At 44.4% G+C, this 19,788-nt stretch overlaps 2 protein-coding genes across 2 annotated transcripts in view; one reads left to right on the top strand and one right to left on the bottom strand.

Moving 5' to 3' along the window:
• Window positions 1-4,969, top strand: part of LOC310839179 (autocrine proliferation repressor protein A-like) — a 223,622-nt gene extending 218,653 nt beyond the window's left edge. The window contains exon 13 of the mRNA XM_083727639.1: window positions 4,815-4,969. Coding sequence (XP_083583765.1) covers window positions 4,815-4,818 — 4 coding nt within the window. The 3' untranslated portion in view covers window positions 4,819-4,969. The remainder of the gene's footprint in view (window positions 1-4,814) is intronic.
• The window catches only part of TIMP2 (TIMP metallopeptidase inhibitor 2), a 30,993-nt gene that overhangs the window by 8,656 nt on the left and 2,549 nt on the right, over window positions 1-19,788 (bottom strand). The gene's annotated exons all lie outside the window — the stretch shown is intronic.

The raw sequence follows: 19,788 nt of genomic DNA, 5'->3' as shown, positions 1-19,788 counted from the left end.
CCACCAGGTGAAGGCGCCATCACGCTCTGGCCATCAAACTGTTCCTGGGCCATGTATCAAATTGATACACCGCCCAGGCCTACTCAGAACATCTTGTAGAGCAACACATTCCATCAGTAAACTCTGGAATGCCATACACATGTTGCCAATCAGCGTAATTGAGTATGAATTCCAGAGGGGCAGCCATGTTAGTCTGTAGCGGGCAGCAGAAAAAAGGAGGCAGGGTCCTGTGGTACCAAAAAAAGCCAGCATATTTATTGCAGCACAAAGCTTCCAGGAGCCACATCGTGCTTTATCAGAGGCATGCATTTGTTAGTCTTTGTCTTGCCACAGGACTCTTCATTGTTTTTACTGGACACAGCTTCTCTGTGTTGAGAGAGACCATGTCGTTTTTTCCTCATACGCAAACCTGACTCAACATCCTGCTGGCTGGAAGATTCCAGCTGCCTTGTGGAAGTCAGGCTGGTGGTTGTTGTTGTTCTTTTTAATTATTTAAAAGTTTCAAAAGTTTACAAACTTCATACACAATGCATACTTTCCAATTAATATTCATTTATCATTTGACCTCCCCTCTACCCCTTCATGGTTTCACCATGTTTTCTAATATTGCTGCACATTATAAATACTCTGTACCCTATCCTTTCCTCTTGCTTCCAGATACATGTTTTACTGCTGTTCTTCAATCAAATCCTACTTGCGTGTTTACATGTTTACAATAGCTCTTTGGATATTCTGCAAAAGCTTTCCAATCCTCAAGTCAGGCTGTTGGGCCATCCATGCTAAATACCGTCTACTCTCACTGGCAGAGACGCTCTGCAAGAACTGAAACAGGGTCGTTTCCAGCAGTACAGTGGTACCTCGGGTTAAGAACTTAATTCGTTCTGGAGATCTGTTCTTAACCTGAAATTCTTCTTAAACTGAGGTACCACTTTAGCTAATGGGGCCTGCCGCTGTGCCACTGCCGCACGATTTCTGTTCTCATCCTGAAGCAAATTTCTTAACCTGAGGTACTATTTCTGGGTTAGCGGAGTCTGTAACCTGAAGTGTCTGTAACCTGAGGTACCACTGTACTGCCCAAAATAATTTAACTGGAGGTTCCAGGGAGTGGAACTTGGGATCCTGTGTGTAAAAACCATGTGCTCGACCACTGAGTCCCCATCCACCCCTGACTGAGCTGGAGACATGCCAGTGTAAGCCCCTCGCCCTGGCTCATCCAGGGCTTATCCAGCAGAACTTCAGCCAGCAGAATTAACACTGGTGTAAACCCCCCCCCCCAAAAAAAAGGGTGTTCTGTAGGTCAGGTGGGGCAAGTAGAGACTTCCACCTGTTCAAAGCCCTGTCCAGCTTGGTCATGTGACCCAGGGCCCACTCCCCATTTATAGGCCTCACATTCTGCTGGATAAAGAGCTGCTTCATCTCTGAACTCCTTTCCCAAAGAAAAGCTTCACAGGAAAGCTGACCCAACACAAGCAGCAGAGGCTTGCAAGTGCTGAAATGTGTCAAATCCCCTTGAGCTAGTTATCTTGCCTGCAGTAATCCAGCCCAGAGATGGATAGCCCTTGTTTGGGTTTCATGTTACCACTCTTTCACAACTCCAGAGAGAAAACAAGATGGACACAAAGGCAGGGAGAGAGAAAGGCATTAGCTTTAGGAAACTGAAGGCATTAGCTTTAGGAAACTGGCCATTGCAGCCAGCTGCTTCTGAATGTTGTTCAGAATGTGTTGTGCAAAATATAAAGGGTTGGGGACATTTTGGGATGAGATGCCGGACAGGGTGTGGCTTGCTCAGTCATGGTAAGTAACTGGATAATCTCAGTTTAGGTTATCAGCAGGGGCGTAGCACACAAAACACAAACCGGTGAGGAGTCTTTTTCGTGCTCACAGCTTCTGAAAACAATTTTTAAGTGCAACCTCACAAGAGAAACTGTGAACACTTTTTTTAAAAAAACACACACACCATAATCTGAATAAAATTTAGTAAGGCCCTTGGAGTCTAGCTGCAATCGCTTTGTGCTTCAGATGCAGCTTGTGGGCAGTCCATTGGCCACCCCTGGAATCAACTACCCACTGGGTCTTTTTCAGCTCTGCTGATGATTGAAACAACCAGCTACGTTCAGAGAACAGAAAAATAAAAGAAGGCACGTTAAAGGTAGTCCCAAGCAAGATGGATGGTACTTGTTTGCCTTTGCCTCTAAACCACTGGGAAGATGGCACTGGACATGTGTTAACTCTTAAATGGTGGGATACAGGCAGTTGTGCAGTTAGATAATTTCTAACTAGAAGCCACGATCAGCAAGCCAACAACAAACCATGGCAGAAGGCTGGTTAGCTATAGCTACTTGTCAGGGAGCAATAAACCACGATTCCCTGTTTGGGTGTAATGGGAAGCCAACATTTCCTGGTTTGTTTGTGCCACTCGAGCCAGGAGAGGAGTCGCTTGTTCACAAGAAACCACAATAAGCTGGAAAGTCTGGCTTATTAAGACATGCAAACGTGGCAGGCTCTCAGTGTGAAATGCTGGGCCGAAGCAAGCCAGCTCCAGGTCTATGATTTTCACTGTTTCCTTCAGCATTAATCCTAGTTAGGAGTTTCAAGCATCGCAGGAAAGGGGAGGACACATCTCTGTGTGCAGGGCTCTCTCCCATCACTGCACATATGGTGCATCCATCATCAGGCTCAGTTTCAGAGCCCGCTTTGAGTTCCGCTTGCTGCAAACTGGCTGTGGCCTGGCTTGGATGCTTTTGGCCTGGCCCAGACGATTGTGTGACAGCAGCTGAGAGTCTTTAGGCCTGGCTAATAGTTACGGCTCCAGGCTTTTCCACTCACGTGCTGCTGAATCACTGGCAAAAAATGCAACCTCGTAGAAGGAAGATTTTTGTTCTGAACAGTGTGGCTTTGTAGAAGGGAACTGCTGCTTTGCACTTTCTAAGCCAAGCACCCGGCAGTTCAGCCAAGCCAGAGATCAGGGAAAAGGAATCAAGAGTGTGTGTTTGTACGTATTTATGTTCATGAATCCCAAAGAGAAGATCAAGGAAAAAGGAATCCCATGTGCTTTCTTCCCCTTGCAGCCCTACAAGCAAATGGAGATTTGTGCTTTAAAGAGCTCGGAGGTTTAACAACTTAGCACTGAACTCCTCTCTGCAAGAGAAAGGTGTGCCTTTGACAACATAGGTCATGGGTGCAGGCTGTTTAAGAAACTATTTGTAGACATTTCAAATATGGTATGTCTGTTTCAGCAAGTACAGATTGTGGTTCTAGTAGCGGAATTCTCCATTTTTTTAATCTTATTTAACTTAAGAATTTATAAGACACCCTTCTGTATAAATATTTCCTGAGTAGTTCACAAAAACGATTAAAAAAACAAACACAGTATTTTTGTTTTAAAAAAGAGATAAAACAAAAATCAAACCAGCAGCATAAAGCAATAACAAGAGTCTAAAAGCTAGGAAAACAAAGAGATCTTGGTCTGGTACCAAAAAATAATCAAAAGTAGGTACCAAAAGTCATTTGATAAAGGCATCACTTTTAGACCCCAAGGGCAGCTGATGGACAGCCTCAGCAATGGCCATAGTTCAAGGGAATATGACCAAGTTCAAGGGAATATGACCAAAGTTCCCTGCCATGGAGGACTTAAGGCAGGGCGGTCCAACATGTGGGGCAAGGCCTTTTTGGTGGCCCTTGACAAAATTATCCATTATCCAACCCACCCCCTTCACCACCCTCTTGTTGCCTTCCCAAAGCTGGTTATAAGAGGCACTGGGCTTTGAGAAGGAGGCATGAGGGCTCTGACAGGGTGCTCCAGCCTCCTTCCCAAGGCCTAAATAGCACTTTCCCAGCTTTGGGAAGGAGGTGGGAGAGCTCTAAGGTCTTCGCTCCCCCCCCCCCCAGGAAAGCAAAGGGCAGTGTGTAACCCATGGGTTCTGTGTCAAAGTACTTTTGTGGCCTGCTTGGTATGAAAAGTTGGACCACCCTGACTTAAGGTAAGCCTCAGCACTTTGAATTGTGATTGGAAACAGATTACAGTGGTACTTCGGGTTACATACGCTTCAGGTTACAGACTCCGCTAACCCAGAAATATTACCTCGGGTTAAGAACTTTGCTTCAGGATGAGAACAGAAATCATGCAGCGGCGGCGCAGCGGAAGAAGAAGGCCCCATTAGCTAAAGTGGTGCTTCAGGTTAAGAACAGTTTCAGCTTAAGAACAGACCTCCAGAACGAATTAAGTTCTTAACCCGAGGTACCACTGTAGTTCAAATGTTAAAGCACCAGGAAGATGGGGAAGGGCTGTAGCTCAGGGCCAGAGCATCTGCTTAGCACCCAAAAGATCCCAGCTTCAATCCCCTACATCTCCAGGTATGGCTGGGAGAGACCCCTCTCTGAAATCCTGCAGAGCCACTTGCAGTCAGTGTAGGTAACTCTGAGCTAGGTGTACCAGTAATCTTACTCAGTATAATGCAGTATCTTATGAAATGTGCCATAAAAACGCAGGAAGAGCATGCTGAATCAGGTCAATGGCCCATCTAGTTGAACATCCTTTTCTTCTACTGGCCAACCAGATGCCCATGGGAAGCCTGCGAGCAGGACATGAAAGAAACAGCACTCTGCTCACCTGTGATCCCCAGCGACTGGCATTCAGAGCCATACTGCCTCTGACAATGGAGAAAGAACTCAGCCATCAGAGTTAGAAGCTGTTGATAAGCCTAGTCCTCACGAATATGTCTAATCCACCTTTAAAGCCATCCAAGTCAGTGGCCATCACTGCCTCCCATTGCTGTCTGTGTCCCCAACAGACAGTCCCATTTAGCACCATAAAGGTAAAGGTAAAGGTAAAGGGACCCCTGACCATTAGGTCCAGTCGTGGACGACTCTGGGGTTGCAGCGCTCATCTCGCTTTATTGGCCGAGGAAGCCGGCATACAGCTTCCGGGTCATGTGGCCAACATGACTAAGCAGCTTCTGGCGAACCAGAGCAGCGCACAGAAACACCGTTTACCTTCCCGCCGGAGCGGTACCTATTTATCTACTTGCACTTTGATGTCCTTTCGAACTGCTAGGTTGGCAGAAGCAGGGACCGAGCAACGGGAGCTCAACCAGTCACAGGGATTCGAACCGCCGACCTTCTGATCAGTAAGTCCTAAGCTCTGTGGTTTAACCCACAGTGCCACCCGCATCCCATTTAGCACCATAGCAACTGCATTTTGCATTAACTGGAGCTTCCAAATAGCCTTCAAAAGCAGGCCTACGTACAATGCATTAGAGGAATCTATTATCTCACACCTGCCTTTCGGTCAAACACATAACTTTTGGGCTGACCTATCAAGCCTCTCCTCAAACCAGAGGCAAGGGTAAAGGGGTGTGCTTGTTCTATTATCCAGCTCAGCAAGATGCAATGGTAGAACTGAAGGCTGGAAGTGACCCAAGAGGGCAGGGGAATGGGATACATCTTGCACATAAGACAGAGAAGCAGGCCAAGTATCCCAGAGTCACCAATGCTTCTAGATCAGGAGCCGTTCCAGACAAGCAACCTACTTATATCTAAAGCTGACACTCTTTCTCCCAGTTCCTTGATGGGTGTGGGAAGAAATCAATGCTGTTCAAGTGCTATCTTCAAAATCTTCTCCAGCCACTCAGAGCCATCTCTTCCACATTTGCTAAATGGAAAAAGCCTCCCCGCCCCCATATTACTAGTAGCCCTTCCAAATGCTGGTTTTTTCACGGAGCTAGCTAGTCTGCTCAGGATGAGAAGACAGAGGAATCTCTAGAAATAAGGAACAGGAAGGATAGATGGCAAGGAACCTAATGATCCCAGGTAGACCCTGCTGCTCCCTAAACCAGCACAAGCAAGCTTCCATTTGCTCAACATCTCATGCTCCACGCATGCTGCTCTGACACCTTTCTTCTCTGGGAAACAATATTAATGCCCCCTAGCCCCATTAAGAGAGCAAGGGGAATATGCAAGATATTCCACCTCTGTGGAGACTGGCATGTGCCAAAAGCCGGCCGCCTCATCTCAGATGCTCAGTTACACTGTTCCAGTTATGAATTCAAGAAGATGTTATTAAGATAGTGGGCAAAAAGGAGGTATGACAAAGTAAAGCAAAATTTAAAAGCATCTACTGGTATCCTTAGACTGGACTGTCAAGCAAGGTTATCTTTCGGCATGCTAACCAGAAGCTAACTTATTTCATTGCAGACTGCAAAACCTTGCCTAAAATTGGTTGCAAAACCCCCTCCCCTGAAAGTCTTCTGGTTTTATCCAATCCAAGTCAAAGCCACATGCACACTGGGTAGTTCCACTGGGTCTTTGTTCTCTCTCAGTAAATGTCAGCAACTGAGCTAGTTGCATCACTGTAACCCAGACTTCCCTTTGGTTTTAATTCTCTAAGCACAATGAACCCACAGCAGTCCCTAGCCTGGCCTTTGAAAACACAAGTCTTTGCTGGCGTCATCAGAATGGATGCTTTTCTTGGGTCAAGACTCAAGTAGGAATTAAGTTAAACTAAACCACAGGGAATTTGGTTTGTTCCCTTGCTGGCAGCTATGGTTTTGATAGTGCAATATAGGAAGCCTGAATCATCCTCGGTGTCTACTGTAAGTGACAGGTCTTCAAAAGGGAACATAAGGAGGTATTAACAGCTCCAGAGCAATGCAACAAAGCAGGGACCTGTTTCAGCCAGGACAGAGGGACACATTTCCTCATGGACAACTTTCCAGATGGTGCGTGGGGCCAGATACAAAAGTGGGAGGAGCAACATATTGACTCTAAGCTTTATACAGTAGACTTCATTTCTGCCATGCAAAAAAAGAGATTTCTACATGCAAGCAAGAGGCATTATAGTACCCCAAGAACCAATTCCAGACAGGCAAAGTTACTTGAGAAGGGGCAGTGAAGGGCAAGATTTGAGATGGGTCTTGCTCCTGGAAAAGTCCCAAAGGCCTGAAAGGCTCAATTTGGTCCTTGGGCCTGAGGCTCCCTGCCTATGGTTTTGATGAAGTGTAGAAGACGGAGTAATGTACACCAAATCAACCTTTACTCTACTTATTTGCTGCTGTACTGGCATGCATTTTTAGAACAGCTTCCAGAAGTTTATCTCTCTGTGAAACAGAGATATGTTTGAGACGGCAATTCCACAGGAGCACAAAAAGTACAGACAGCCAGGTTATGGGATCCAGTTTCCTGAGAATTTCAGTTTCTACTTTGTTTTTAAGTCAGCACATACAAGTTCCTAGGCCTTATGACTGTGAAGGTACATTTGAAAGTGTGAGTAATCTCTGCTGAAATTTTAGAGCCTGAAGAACAAACAAGTTTTCCAGTAGTTGAAGGTGGGGCTTCCAAACCTTTGCTCCCAGATCTGGCCCATTTTGCTACCTGAGGCAAAGAACAAGATGGTGTCCCCACTTCCATGTTCAGAAAATGACAGTTTATGGATAATTCAGAATTTATTGGCACAGAAGTATAATCTCCTGACCCAGCATCATGAAAAACTCTCCTCAGTTCTCTGCACCATGCAGATAATGCTAAGCCAAAGTATGGCTTAACATGAATGAGCAAACGTGCAGGTGCAACAGTGATAAATTTGTGCCTCCTAACACCTCCCCTGCTTCTGTTGCTGCCATACTACCAGGAGCTAAGCCATGGTTTGGCTTAGCTTTATGTCCAAACCCCAGATAAAGGTTTGTCTCACTCTAAATAGCACACAAGCTGTAACCAAGGTTTGTTCATTGCTTATAAGCTTGTGGTTTGTGCCCTGCGAAGACTCGTACCAAGTTGGGAAGCTGGGCCTAGCTCTGTGTAATTTTACTTCTAGGGCACTACCTTATTGTGTGTTCAAGTGTGAGGTGAGAGTCAGGCTCTTTCGTATTCTTTTAAAAGTGGGTAGATTCTCTTGACAATATAATCACTTTTATCACTCACAGCATAGTGCACTGGAGAGAAGCAACAGGAGCGAGCAGTAATAACCACACAGTGTGTGCGCGCACACATACACACAGAGAAACCAGTGCAGCTTTGCAGAATAGTAGCTATTACCCTTGGGCCCCAGGCATGCTCATCAGCTCACCACTAGTCAGCACTTTACTTCTTTTTCTTTTCCTTTCCTTGCAAGATCCCCCAATATTTCCCTTTTGCTGTACGCCAGGGAGACTTACAAAGCAGTGTCCTTGCTTTCCAAGGCTCAACGTGAGTCAGAGAAATTCTCTAGTCTCCAGAGAAAGGCAAAGGGGATTTGGCTTACGATCAGTTGCGGTAAGGTCTGCAACACAGTGAGATGTCTTGCTGCTTAGCAAGCCCCTCTCTGGCTCGATGCGTGTAGGTTCTGGCCCCTGTAGCCCCAGCTCAGAGATGAGGAAAGAGGATGGTGGCATGATCCCATAGTTACACTGGGCCATGGAGGCACATTTAGTGTCTCCAAATCCTGGCATGACAACAAAGGCAAGACCCCACTCTCCCACTCAAGGCCAGCCAAAAGCTGTGAACTCACGACCACAAAAAGAGCAAAAACTGTACTATAATTAACACCGATTCCAGCAGAAGATGCAAATACAGCACATACACAGCACATACAACACATGAAGGACAGAGGCTGCACACCTTCCTTCAGAGCAAATGCACAGAGTGTGTAAAATGACACAAGGAATGCACACAGGGTTGCATCCACAAATACATACTAAGGGCCCCTCCAGACGTACTCTTTACCAGGCATTCATGATTATTTGTGCTCATGGGGCAGTTATATGTGATCCTGCTCTCAACACTGTTTGCTCCTGCAAGCTTCATGCTAAGATCCTGTAATGTTCCAAGGTGGAGTCCTGCTTTTGTTGCACTATAGCACAAGAGTGCCCCACCAGATAGTAATAGCAGCAACACTGCGAAAGCATCACAGAACAGCTAATAAAAAGTGGGATGGTGTCTACAGTCCAGTATACAAATCCACCACAAATGCACTATTATTGCACCAATGACATGTTATAGAATACACCTGCAAAACACACAAACACACCAGTCTGGAGGGGCCCTAACCTTTCAGCAACATAATGAAGCGCCAGTGTAAGAGATTGAGATTGTTACTGCAAATTTTGGGGGAAATGGAATGGGAAAGACCACTTAGCCCCTTCGCCTGTAAAACAGAAGGTTCCTCAGTCTACACCCAAGAAGCCCAACAGATTAGTTCATGGTCATCAAAGAAAGGAAGTTAGGAAACGCCCAAGGGCACTAAGGTGGAATTTGAATCTGCAGATTTACAAGTGATACTCAGTATACTCAACTTATTTAACCTAAGAACTTATCTAAAAATAGCACAAAGCTCTAAAACCAAGACACATTTCAAACCATTTGTTATCCAAACCCTCGATTTTATCTGCATCTGCCTTAAAAATGCGGTGCTGGTAGGATTATTGTCTACACTGCACACATACACACACTTCAAATGCATGGTGATACTTTCTCTAGCCTTTCCTATTTGTTTCTGTACAGTACAATCCCAACAACAAGCATAAGCCCGATGGCCAAGGAATGGCACCAATGAGTTTAAATGAGCATGGCTGTCACTTCCTTTTGATTTCTGTTCATCGTATTTTGATGTAAGCCACCTTGAGCATGTTTTAACTATGGGAAGGCGTCATACAAATGACCAATTATTGCATTGCAGGAAGTTGGACTACATGACTCTCGGGGCCCCTTCCAGCTCTACAATTCCATGCACCCCTTAAGCTCACTGCTCTTGGGTGAAGTGGATGCCTTTGGCCCATCACCACTGTTAAAACAGGATTCAGCTACCATGTCAACTCTTGTGCATGGAATGAGGGAGGCGTCATCTTGCCCTTTGCCTCGGGCAGTAAAATGTATTGTGCTGTTCCTGAAATCTGCAGGAATTGCCAAGGGTAATATTCGCATAGATAACCTTTGTGTTTGTAAGGGAGAGAGAACTGCTCCCCACCCCCAAAAAGGAGAATCCACTTAAATCCATTTTTCCTGGAGCACCCTGTCCCTCCAACGTGTCACCATGGAAAAGCAGGATGTGCTCCCACGCAAGTAACACAACCCTCACATTTTTTCTTCAGAGCACGGCTGCCCAAAATGGGATGTCCCAATTTAACTGGGGCAGTTGAGGGGTATGTTTAGTTAGTACCTCGCTACCCTCTAAGGAAAGTCTTTACTAGTGCAAGGGCAGATCTACAGAATGCATTTAAAACACACTCAAGTGGAAACACATGGCTTCCCCCTAAAGAATCCTGAGAACTGTAGTTTCCCTCTCACAGAGCTACAATTCACAGCAACCTTAAACTACAGATCCCAGGATTCTTTGGGGGGAAGTAATGTGCTTTAAATGTCCATTGAATGGGCTTTAAGTGTCTGGTGTGGAACTGCCTCAAATTTATAGGCCACCTGTATGTCAGATACAGTATATCTAATATACAAACAAATCCCAGGGACATGTGCTGCAGATTAGTGCTTATGGCACCTGTTTCTGCAGCGGTATTGGTGCCAGGCTGCCCCATGCCACATTATTCCCCTTGAAACACTCTGATGCAGGATAAGTCATCCCGCATCAGCATCAACACAGTTACAAGTGTGGCTTCTGGATCTAATGCAGGCACAGAAGAAGATTGTCCCACGTAGTTTCACCCTATCACATCTGCAATACTGTAAACTGGAGTAATGGCCACAGAGCTGGCTTGGTTTGGATTTCTAAAACCAAAGGCCTAGGTTTCCCATGTGCTGGATGCCCCAATTCAAACATCTGCAAAGGTCAACTTATCTTTTAGCACCCTGCATTTAGGTGGGTTCTGCTGCTCTGAAAATCACATTCCAGCCCTCAGGTGAGTAAAACCAGGTAGACAGTGAAAGAGGCCTCTGAGCATGCATGCCTTGACTGGCATAATTTCAAGTGGGGGGTGTTCTCATACATTCTAACATTTTTCCAATGAAAATAGGAACATCCCATTCCATAATGATAATTTTACTATTTATACCCCACACATCTTACTGGGTTGCCCCAGCCACTGTGGGGAGCTTCCAACATATATAAAAACACAATAAAATATTAAACATTAAAAAAACCTTCCCTATACAGGATTGCCTTCAAACAGTTCGGGGGGCGGATAACTCCATACTCCCCAAGATTTCTCCAAAGAAAATAGGGACATCATAAGGAAAAGTGGGACATTCTGGGATCAAATAAGAAACCGCGGTGGCTTCTCTAAATCACGGATGTTCCTGGAAAATAGGGACACTTGGAGGGTCTGTGTTCTTGGATGAAGAGGGAGTTCATTGACAACTATGTTTTCTGGGGTAGAGGGGAATGACAGAGATGTTCTGGAACTTGACTTGCCCTCAGAGATGTTACCACAAATGCAACAGCAGACAAGAAACTTAATTCTGCACTTGTGGAGCCCTTTCACTCCAATGCAGGGTAGACTAAGGTCAAGTCCCCACTTCTTTTTCTCAGAGATTATCTACATTCCACACTCAGTGTATATAAAGCAGAGACCAAGTCACTACAGAAGAAGTGAGGATAATAAAGGCAAGAAACAAACACAGCAAGACAAACCCAAAGAAGCTGAAGAAAACCAAGCCACAACACACATTATGAGGTAAGGTGAGATTCTTCCGCCATCCATCCCAGATTTACCAACGGTTGAGTGAGTGTTTGAGAACTGTGAGAAACTTCTTAGCCAGAAGAATCTGTGCTATGTATGTCTGGGTGAAAGACTCTGAATGAACAGGGACGTGAATTAAAAATAGGTATACAGTATGAGATTCAAAGCCAGTCATAAACACAGTTTTATTAAAAAATAATAATTCAGAACTTTCCACATGGGAAAAGCCAGCAAAGCTTCTCAGAAACTGTAGGATATGTGTAAACAGAAGACAGGAAGTCTAAAAAGTACATAGTAGTAATGCGACCCCAGCTATAATCTACAGATCTGAAGCACTGGCAATGCAAAACACAATAATAATGAGGTTTAAATGGATTCCATGGCAGATGTCCCAGAGAGATTCCCAGAGTAAAATATCAGAATAAAGTGACACATACAAGTATGAGACACATAGCCTCCAGCTTTAAAATGGGGAGGAGGCACTCTGATGGATTTTGGATTATGAGTCACCTATCTGTTCTTTCCACTTTGACCTGGAAAAAGTCTCCAACTTTCTTTGGTCCATAGTAATGAATTGTTCTCCTCACCCCTGGCCAGCATTCCAGTATGCTTAGCACAAGACTCTTGTCACAAGCTGTTGGACTGGCACCAATCTTTGGAAGAATTTGCCCAGAAAGAACAAGCCCCAGCAAGTGGATTTATTAGTCAGCACACAATTTTGGCATGGTCCAGTCCTAGACAGAACGCATTCAATGTAGCATGAGGCTAAAAACATGATAGAAGCAAACAAACAAAAAAAGCCCAAAATGTCCACGACACAGACATTATGGTACCTGTTTAAACCTGATATTGGGGTAAGAGCAAAACAGGGCATGCAGGTACAGAACTTGACACTGACACCCCTTCACTTCTCACAACTTATTCTTCCCAAGTCCAACACTTAGGGCTTCTTCAGACAGCCTGTTTATTGAGCATTCATCCTAATTTGCGTCTACAAAGCTTACATGGTGATTTAACTATGCCCCATCTTTAGTAAGCATTTGTTATTATTTCTTTATGGGGAGGTTATGCAACAATGAGCATTCCTCTGGATTTGTGTGTGGGGTGGTGGTGTTTACATGTCTTCCTGTTAATCATTTGTTCATTCCACATTTCTTAGCACATTCCCCCACCACTTTCCTAACTGCAAAAAGTATGTTGTTTTCTTAAGTAGATTTTTTTGTGCTAAGGTAAACTACTTTAACTGTGCAAACCTAAATTTCCTGTATGCACTTGAATCTCTCCTACAAAACAGCGACAGTCTGAAGGCACTCACAAATGCCCCCACTTAAAAAAAACAACCCAGTCCCGAAGAGCAGAAGCAAGCCTGCTGTAAGGAAAATGCCAATTTCAGCCCAAGATATTTGAGAGCATGGCCCCTGGAGTTGTTTCCATTTGGCCTCCAGCACAGCTCCCTTTTACAGTGCACTTTGCCCACTTTCTTCTCCCAAATGGCACAGAAGCAAGAGGGGTTTTTATTCCCCTCCTTTCCAGTATGCAAAAGCCAAAGGCAGTCTTGAGTCCCTTCTCATCGTATGACGACAGCATCAGCAGTCTGTTGGCTGCTCACTCATGTTGCTATCCCTTCAGCCCTTCTGCAGTGCAAGATGTGGTCCTTCTCAAAAATGAGTCGCAGCTATAGCATTCCCGTGCCCAACGCAGGCTAAGTTTGCTCTCACAGATACAGTTAACATCTCTGCTAGTCTCAGTTGGCATGGCTGAGCTCAGCACAACAGAGGCGCCCAGGAAAACTCTCTATGAGCTATACAGTGGTACCTCAGGTTACATACGCTTCAGGTTACATACACTTCAGGTTACAGACTCCGCTAACCCAGAAATAGCGCTTCAGGTTAAGAACTTTGCTTCAGGTTAAGAACAGAAATCGTGCTCTGGCGGCGCGGCAGCAGCAGGAGGCCCCATTAGCTAAAGTGGTGCTTCAGGTTAATAACAGTTTCAGGTTAAGAACAGACCTCCAGAATGAATTAAGTACTTAACCCGAGGTGCCACTGTATATTGCCCATCTCTGTACTTCATTTGTGGTGCCATTTACATCCCTTCTAGTAACCATAGAGAGGGCCCAAATACCCTCTTTGCTTCTGCTCTGGAGAGAACCTTATGCTTTAGTAGTCTAACGGCCCACGAGTGCCAAATATGGAGCTTAAGTAGCTGGGGCTGGAGGGTATCAGTCAGGTGCTTTGGAAGGATTAGAAACCACAGAGCTAGAATTGAATACAGCCCAAATTAGCTACAGCAGCTACTCCTACATCTTGTGGGAGCCCTTCCAGGTTATGAAATCTTCCAAAACAAGGTACTGTACGATGTTTATTATTTTCCACCTACAGTCTAGCTACAAAAAAAAAGCAGAAAGTGCAGAATGGTTCTACATGGATAAGTCTCATGCTCTTGATAGCTGGGTAGCTACAGTGTTCAAGACGGCATTGTATAGGCAGAATTCTCATTGCGCGCACACACCAAACTACAACTCCCAGTAATATAAGAGTATATAACAGTTTACAGTGCAGAGATCCCCCACCTTATTAGATATGTTGCACAGCCCATACCTAGGACATCCTCTCTAAAACAGGGAATCTGTCCACTGGTTTCCAGACACCAAATTCTCCAGTGGCATTTCTTGGTTGCATTGCCTTGCCCAGCTGGCAAAGATTAAAGCACCTATACACAATGCAGATGTGCCCTACCTACCCCCAGCAAATGTCAACTCTGTCTCTCCAAAATCCAAACACATTTGAGAATCACCAAATTATCTCCAAGCATTGCATAGCTATAATGCTCACAGGAGTTCACAGGAACAGAGTTCACAGGAAGCAGACCAACACATACGGCAGAGTGAATGAAACAAGCCCCTAAATGACATGACATACTCCTTCCATGTTCTCGGACTCTCGAAAGGTAGGATTTTATCAACCAATTTTATTTCTTCCTACAAAAACTACTTGTCAAAACCTCTCCTGTCCGCTTTCATCCTCTCTGGCAGTGATGAGGGTTTTCCAGGAAATGGTGAATTAGGGTAATTTGTGAAGGAAAATATTCTGGTGTCCTACAGCAAAGGAAGACAATGCGGTGCATGTTGCTGGACTACAACTCCCATGATCCCTGGCCACTGGCCATGGCTGATAGGAGTTGCGGTTAGTAAACAGAAGTAAAAACTTTAAAGCTGTCAAGCATGCCCAATATTTATAGTTACTAATGAACTTATGCAATGATTTTTTTGCATGGAAAAATTGAGCACTGGAAAATTTTCTGCCTCACACCATGTCTTTCTGCAAATCCTATGCTCTGCCTTTCCCCATCTAGATCCTATATTCTGTTTCTCCCCAGTTCTTTGTGTAGGGCCAAATTATACGTTACATCTAAATGCATAGCCTGGCAATATGTGATTCTTTTAAAAACTTTAAATAGCAGCCATGGGATTGAGACTGCAGTGAGGGTATTTTTATTTTATTTTATTAACCATTTCCTTACTCTTCCACGATCCCAGCAAAAATACCACCCTTGAAGTGGCCGTTTGGCAGGGAAAGGAAACTGCCACTAGCACATATGAAAGCTTTTCTCCCATGCCAAAAGCACTTTGGGGGCATTTTGTTTGGATCACAGTTCTGGTGCAGGGAATGGGGATAAAACAACTTGTCCATGGTAGGGGAAATGTAGCAAGAAGTTGTTAATATTGATTGTTAACATGGGAAAATCCTGGTTTGGAAAGTGAGGTGGGTACACTTTCATGTTCTCTCTGCCAAAAACATTGTATATAGCAGGTCAGCGATACACGTGAGCTCTGGGGAGACATAGGTTCAAATCCCACCCCCTGCAGCCACAAAGTTTACAGGGTCACACTCTCTCAGCCTAATCTACTTCACAGGGTTGTTGTGAGTTTTCTGGAAGAAAGGCAGGATATAAATGTAAATAACGTGAATAGCAATAGTAAATAATGTAAATAATTTGAATTGTAATAGTAGTCGGTGCAGCTGGAACTATATTAGTCATGTTCCAGGCAAAAGGGAAGAGCCGGCTTGGACCAGTGAAACTGGCCATTGGCCTTCCTCCTCATCCCAAGAACAGGCAACAGCCTGAAATATACAGCTCTGCTTCAGTTTGGGAGAAGTATGTGAGTCACCCAGGAGGTCAGAAACTTTAAATGAATCAGAGTGGACTTCTTGAGAACAAAGTATTTAGAAATCTCTGAGGCTGCAACTAAATGTTAAACCACATATGATGCTAAGTGTGTAACTTGAAAGGACATCAGAGATTTTAAAATAATAAAAGTAATAGGTGCAGGAAGTGATTTTTATCAGGACCATAGCACGTAGGAAGAGTGTTTTTCCTCCTAAGGCTAATAACATCATGGAGGTGGGGTGGGATTTTGTGGGGTGGGATTCCATCACTGCACACTAAAGCTGGAATGAAAATCCAGAGGGGTGTGTGTGTCATTATTAAATTCCTGACATGCTTCCAAGTGACACATTAGTTTAGCCCAAATTATACTGAACACAGAATTTGCATATTTTACTGGAAGAATCTGGATGTTTTAAAAGTGAATAAATGTAACACAATACACACACCCATTTGCAATCCCAGCCCTGTTCCTTGGCCTTGCTCAGTACAAGTCCGATCTAGATGATCTAACGGTTCTAACCTGACAGTCAGTTGAGTGGAGAGAGAAGTGCTTTTGGGGAACTCGTAGGAGCCAGGAGGACAAATCCACAGCATGATGCTGCACAAAGTTACCACTGCAGAGCCAAGATGTGAAGTGGACTCCAATTAAAGTGTGCAGATCATAGCACCCTGTGCCACCATGAACTGGTGCTGTAGTTGATGACGTGAAAACAACTGCAGGGAAGGGGAAGGAAAACAGTAAAATGCAGCATGGCTGCTGCTGCTGCTTTCTATAGATTCTACTACAAGCCAGTGCGATGGAATGCAAGCAGAGTAAACAGACATCTGTTGTTTCTCCATGGGCCGTGTCAGCCAAAAGGGCTTCCCGAGAGGAATAAAAACAGCACAAATCTCTCTCTCTCTGCAAACTGATCTGTGTGCCTGCCTGCACATGAGAGAGAATGGGATAAGAACATAAGAAGAGCCCTGCTGGGCATGACCAAGGTCCATCTTGTCCAGCATTCTTTTCTTAACAGTGGCCAACTAGATGCATCTGGGAAGGTTGACAAGCAGGGCATGAAGGCAGTGCCCATCCCTTATAGTCTGTTTCCAGCACCTGATAACTGGAGGTATACTGCTCTGACTGGGGAGTTTCTGTTTAGCTGTGGCTAATCACTATTGATAAAAATCCGTAACCCATTTACTGGATTTGTCTAAACGTCTTTAAAAATCTAACTCATCATTTCTGAAAGCAACTCTCCATGTGTAACAGGGTGGCTGTGTAAACACTATACATATAAAGCACATGGCTTCCACTAAAGAATCCTCAGAACTGTAGTTTGTTATGGATACTAGAAATTGTAGCTTTGTGAGGGGTGAACAACAGTTCCCATGATTCTTTTGGAGGGGTGCGTGCTTTAAATGTGCAGTGTATACACAGCCTAAGTGTGAATGTATATAATTCTAACACACACACACACACACACACACACACACACACACATGGGCATAGCTAGGATTTATGTTGGGGGGGGGCAGGACACCCACCTGTCATCATCCTCTGTCTGGCTCTGTCTAGCAGATTAAGAATGAAACGTCTCAACAACTTTTACTTTAAATTACTTTCTTTTGACCCAAGTGCTCAAAAAAATCTGTCAAAATATTTCTACAATTTCTACTTTTAGTTAAGTATTTTTATTTATTTACTTGATGGGGGGCAGCTGCCCCCCTGGCTACATCTATGCACACAAACACACACGCACAGCAGAACCAACTGAGGGTGACACTTCAATAGCTGTACTGACTTTTTCCAAATAGTGGTTTTTGCCAGTCCACATTTCCTGCCAGGTAATTCCCACAAATTCCCTTAGCTTTTATTCACACAATCAACACTCTTTAACCAATGAACTATCCTGGGAAGCTTTTTATGAACAAACTGTACCTATTAAAAAGAGGTTACCAATTTGCTACCAGACCATATTCAAGGTTCTTGTATTAATGCACATAATCCTAAACAGACTGGACCCAAAGTACCTTCAAATGTGGTGTTCCATGAATACATAATAAAAGGTCTGAAAAACTCATTTGCATAGGAAGAGGGCAGACCCTATAGCAAGATGTCTCTTTAAATAGCTGTATTCAGTGGCTGTTTTTATTGGAAAATAAATAAAAATGATTGTTTAAAAAATAGTTGTATTCAGCACTGTTTCACAGCTTAGATCACATCTGGTAAAACTGAACATCAGGAAACACTGATTGGAATGCATGTTAGATTTCACATTTTGTTTTCTGTTTTCCGAATAACCAATATGGCTTCTCTCCCATATTGACCCTTATTTTTATTAGGCTACTAACACTCCTCTATAGACTTTCTACTTGCTTGTTATACATAGTAATAAACTTTTCTGCATATTGCTAAAGGCCTTTGTCACCTTCACATCCATTCATATCACAAATCAATAATTTACCGAATAAAGCACATTGGCAGATTACTTCGCAATCTGCCGTAACTAGAAGCTGGGCTTTGGTGTGCAAATGAAAGGATACTAAACAGAAGGGAGCAAGTTAAACTGCACAGTCCAATTCCTGACTATAAAGTGCATGGGGCTAGGGGCATCCTCTCTGCTAGCCTGGTAGAAATTGAGGCATGGCCAATGGAGAACTAAAAGTGTTGCTTGTTGTTAAAAGGGGTTAAAAGGATCTTCTTGCTAGTTGCAGGGAGCAAAAAGGGTCCTGTGAGGTCTCACTGGATTCCCACATGAAAGGCTTTAGATGCTGAGAGTATGTGCTCCAGACACTATACAATGACTGGTTCTCATATCTCAGAGATGTCTACTTCTGTGGAGGGAAGTGACACTGGAAAAGCAAAGTGAAACCACAAATGGCTGCTGCTGACAGCAGCTGCTCAGTTCCTGGACACACTACAGTTTCAGAGAAGGCAGCCTGAGAGTCTGGAACTTCTAATGGACGAGACTGTTGCAGCAGAGAGGCTGCCCTGCCAGAGCATTTTCAAATTCCATCTCTAGAGCAAGATCGGCAAACTGGGGCCAGGACTGCTTGTTTAATAGGTTAAAATTTAATAAGGGGATTATTCACAGGGAAAAGTGGAATTTGAGGCCCAGCTCTATCAGGCTCGACCTTTCAGTAGTTTCCAAGCTGAGCAAATTGGGAAAAGAGAATGGCAACGCCTACTAATAAAAGAGCCACCAGTGAGTGACCCAGCACTGAGTGCCTAGTGAATGAGAAGGGCAAGGCAGGCTCTCTCACTCGGCTCTCCATTCAGCCCTTTTCACCATTTGCCAAATGCGAAGGACGCACACTATGACATCACAAAATGGAATGATCAAGCCCTCTTCTTCAGCATTTAGCTGAGCTGGCAGATGAAGTTCTTGATTGAATCAAGATGGAAACACACAGTGCTAATTTTTCTCATGAGGGCCCCAGCAATGCTGGGAAGAAGGCCACACTGCAGACTTCTCCCCACTCACGCTGAAAGCTAGTACCCATGGTGCACTGCTCTGCCTGGAAAAAAAATGGTCTCCAAAGTCCTGCACGTCCCAAAGCCAGGGAAGCGGCAGGTGGAACAGAAAGCACAATCCAAAATCAGGTCTTCCCAAATCAGGCAGACCAGAGGTCTTTAGGCCTACAGAGACCCAGATTGGACAGCCAGAAAGGGGGGCGGGGAACTTTTCTCCTCTGTTCCAGTAGTTAATTTCTAAAAAGGCAAGTCCTGGAGACTCAGGCTTACACCACACAAACCCAATAACTTGGAAGTCCTGTTCTCTAATCCCAAATATTGGGGAGCCTCATGTGGTTATTCTGTAGTGAGAGCAAGACCCTCTCTCCTGTATTATTACTTCACATCTTCCAAGGCTACACACCCTCACGTTGAAATTAGGTTCTGTGGCCTTGGCAAAGTGTCTTAGATTATGCCCTGACTGACTGGACTAGGTGATCAGACACAAGAGACCCTGACTGCAGAAATAGAATGCCCCTAGTCTTCTGTTCTCATGATGAAGAAAGGATTGCAAAGTTAAACCCA

This window comes from Podarcis gaigeae (genome assembly GCF_964106915.1).
Source record: "Podarcis gaigeae genome assembly, chromosome: 2".
Taxonomy (NCBI): Eukaryota; Metazoa; Chordata; class Lepidosauria; order Squamata; family Lacertidae; genus Podarcis; species Podarcis gaigeae.
Note: the sequence above shows the minus strand (reverse complement) of the source record. Positions and strands in the feature narration are given on the sequence as shown.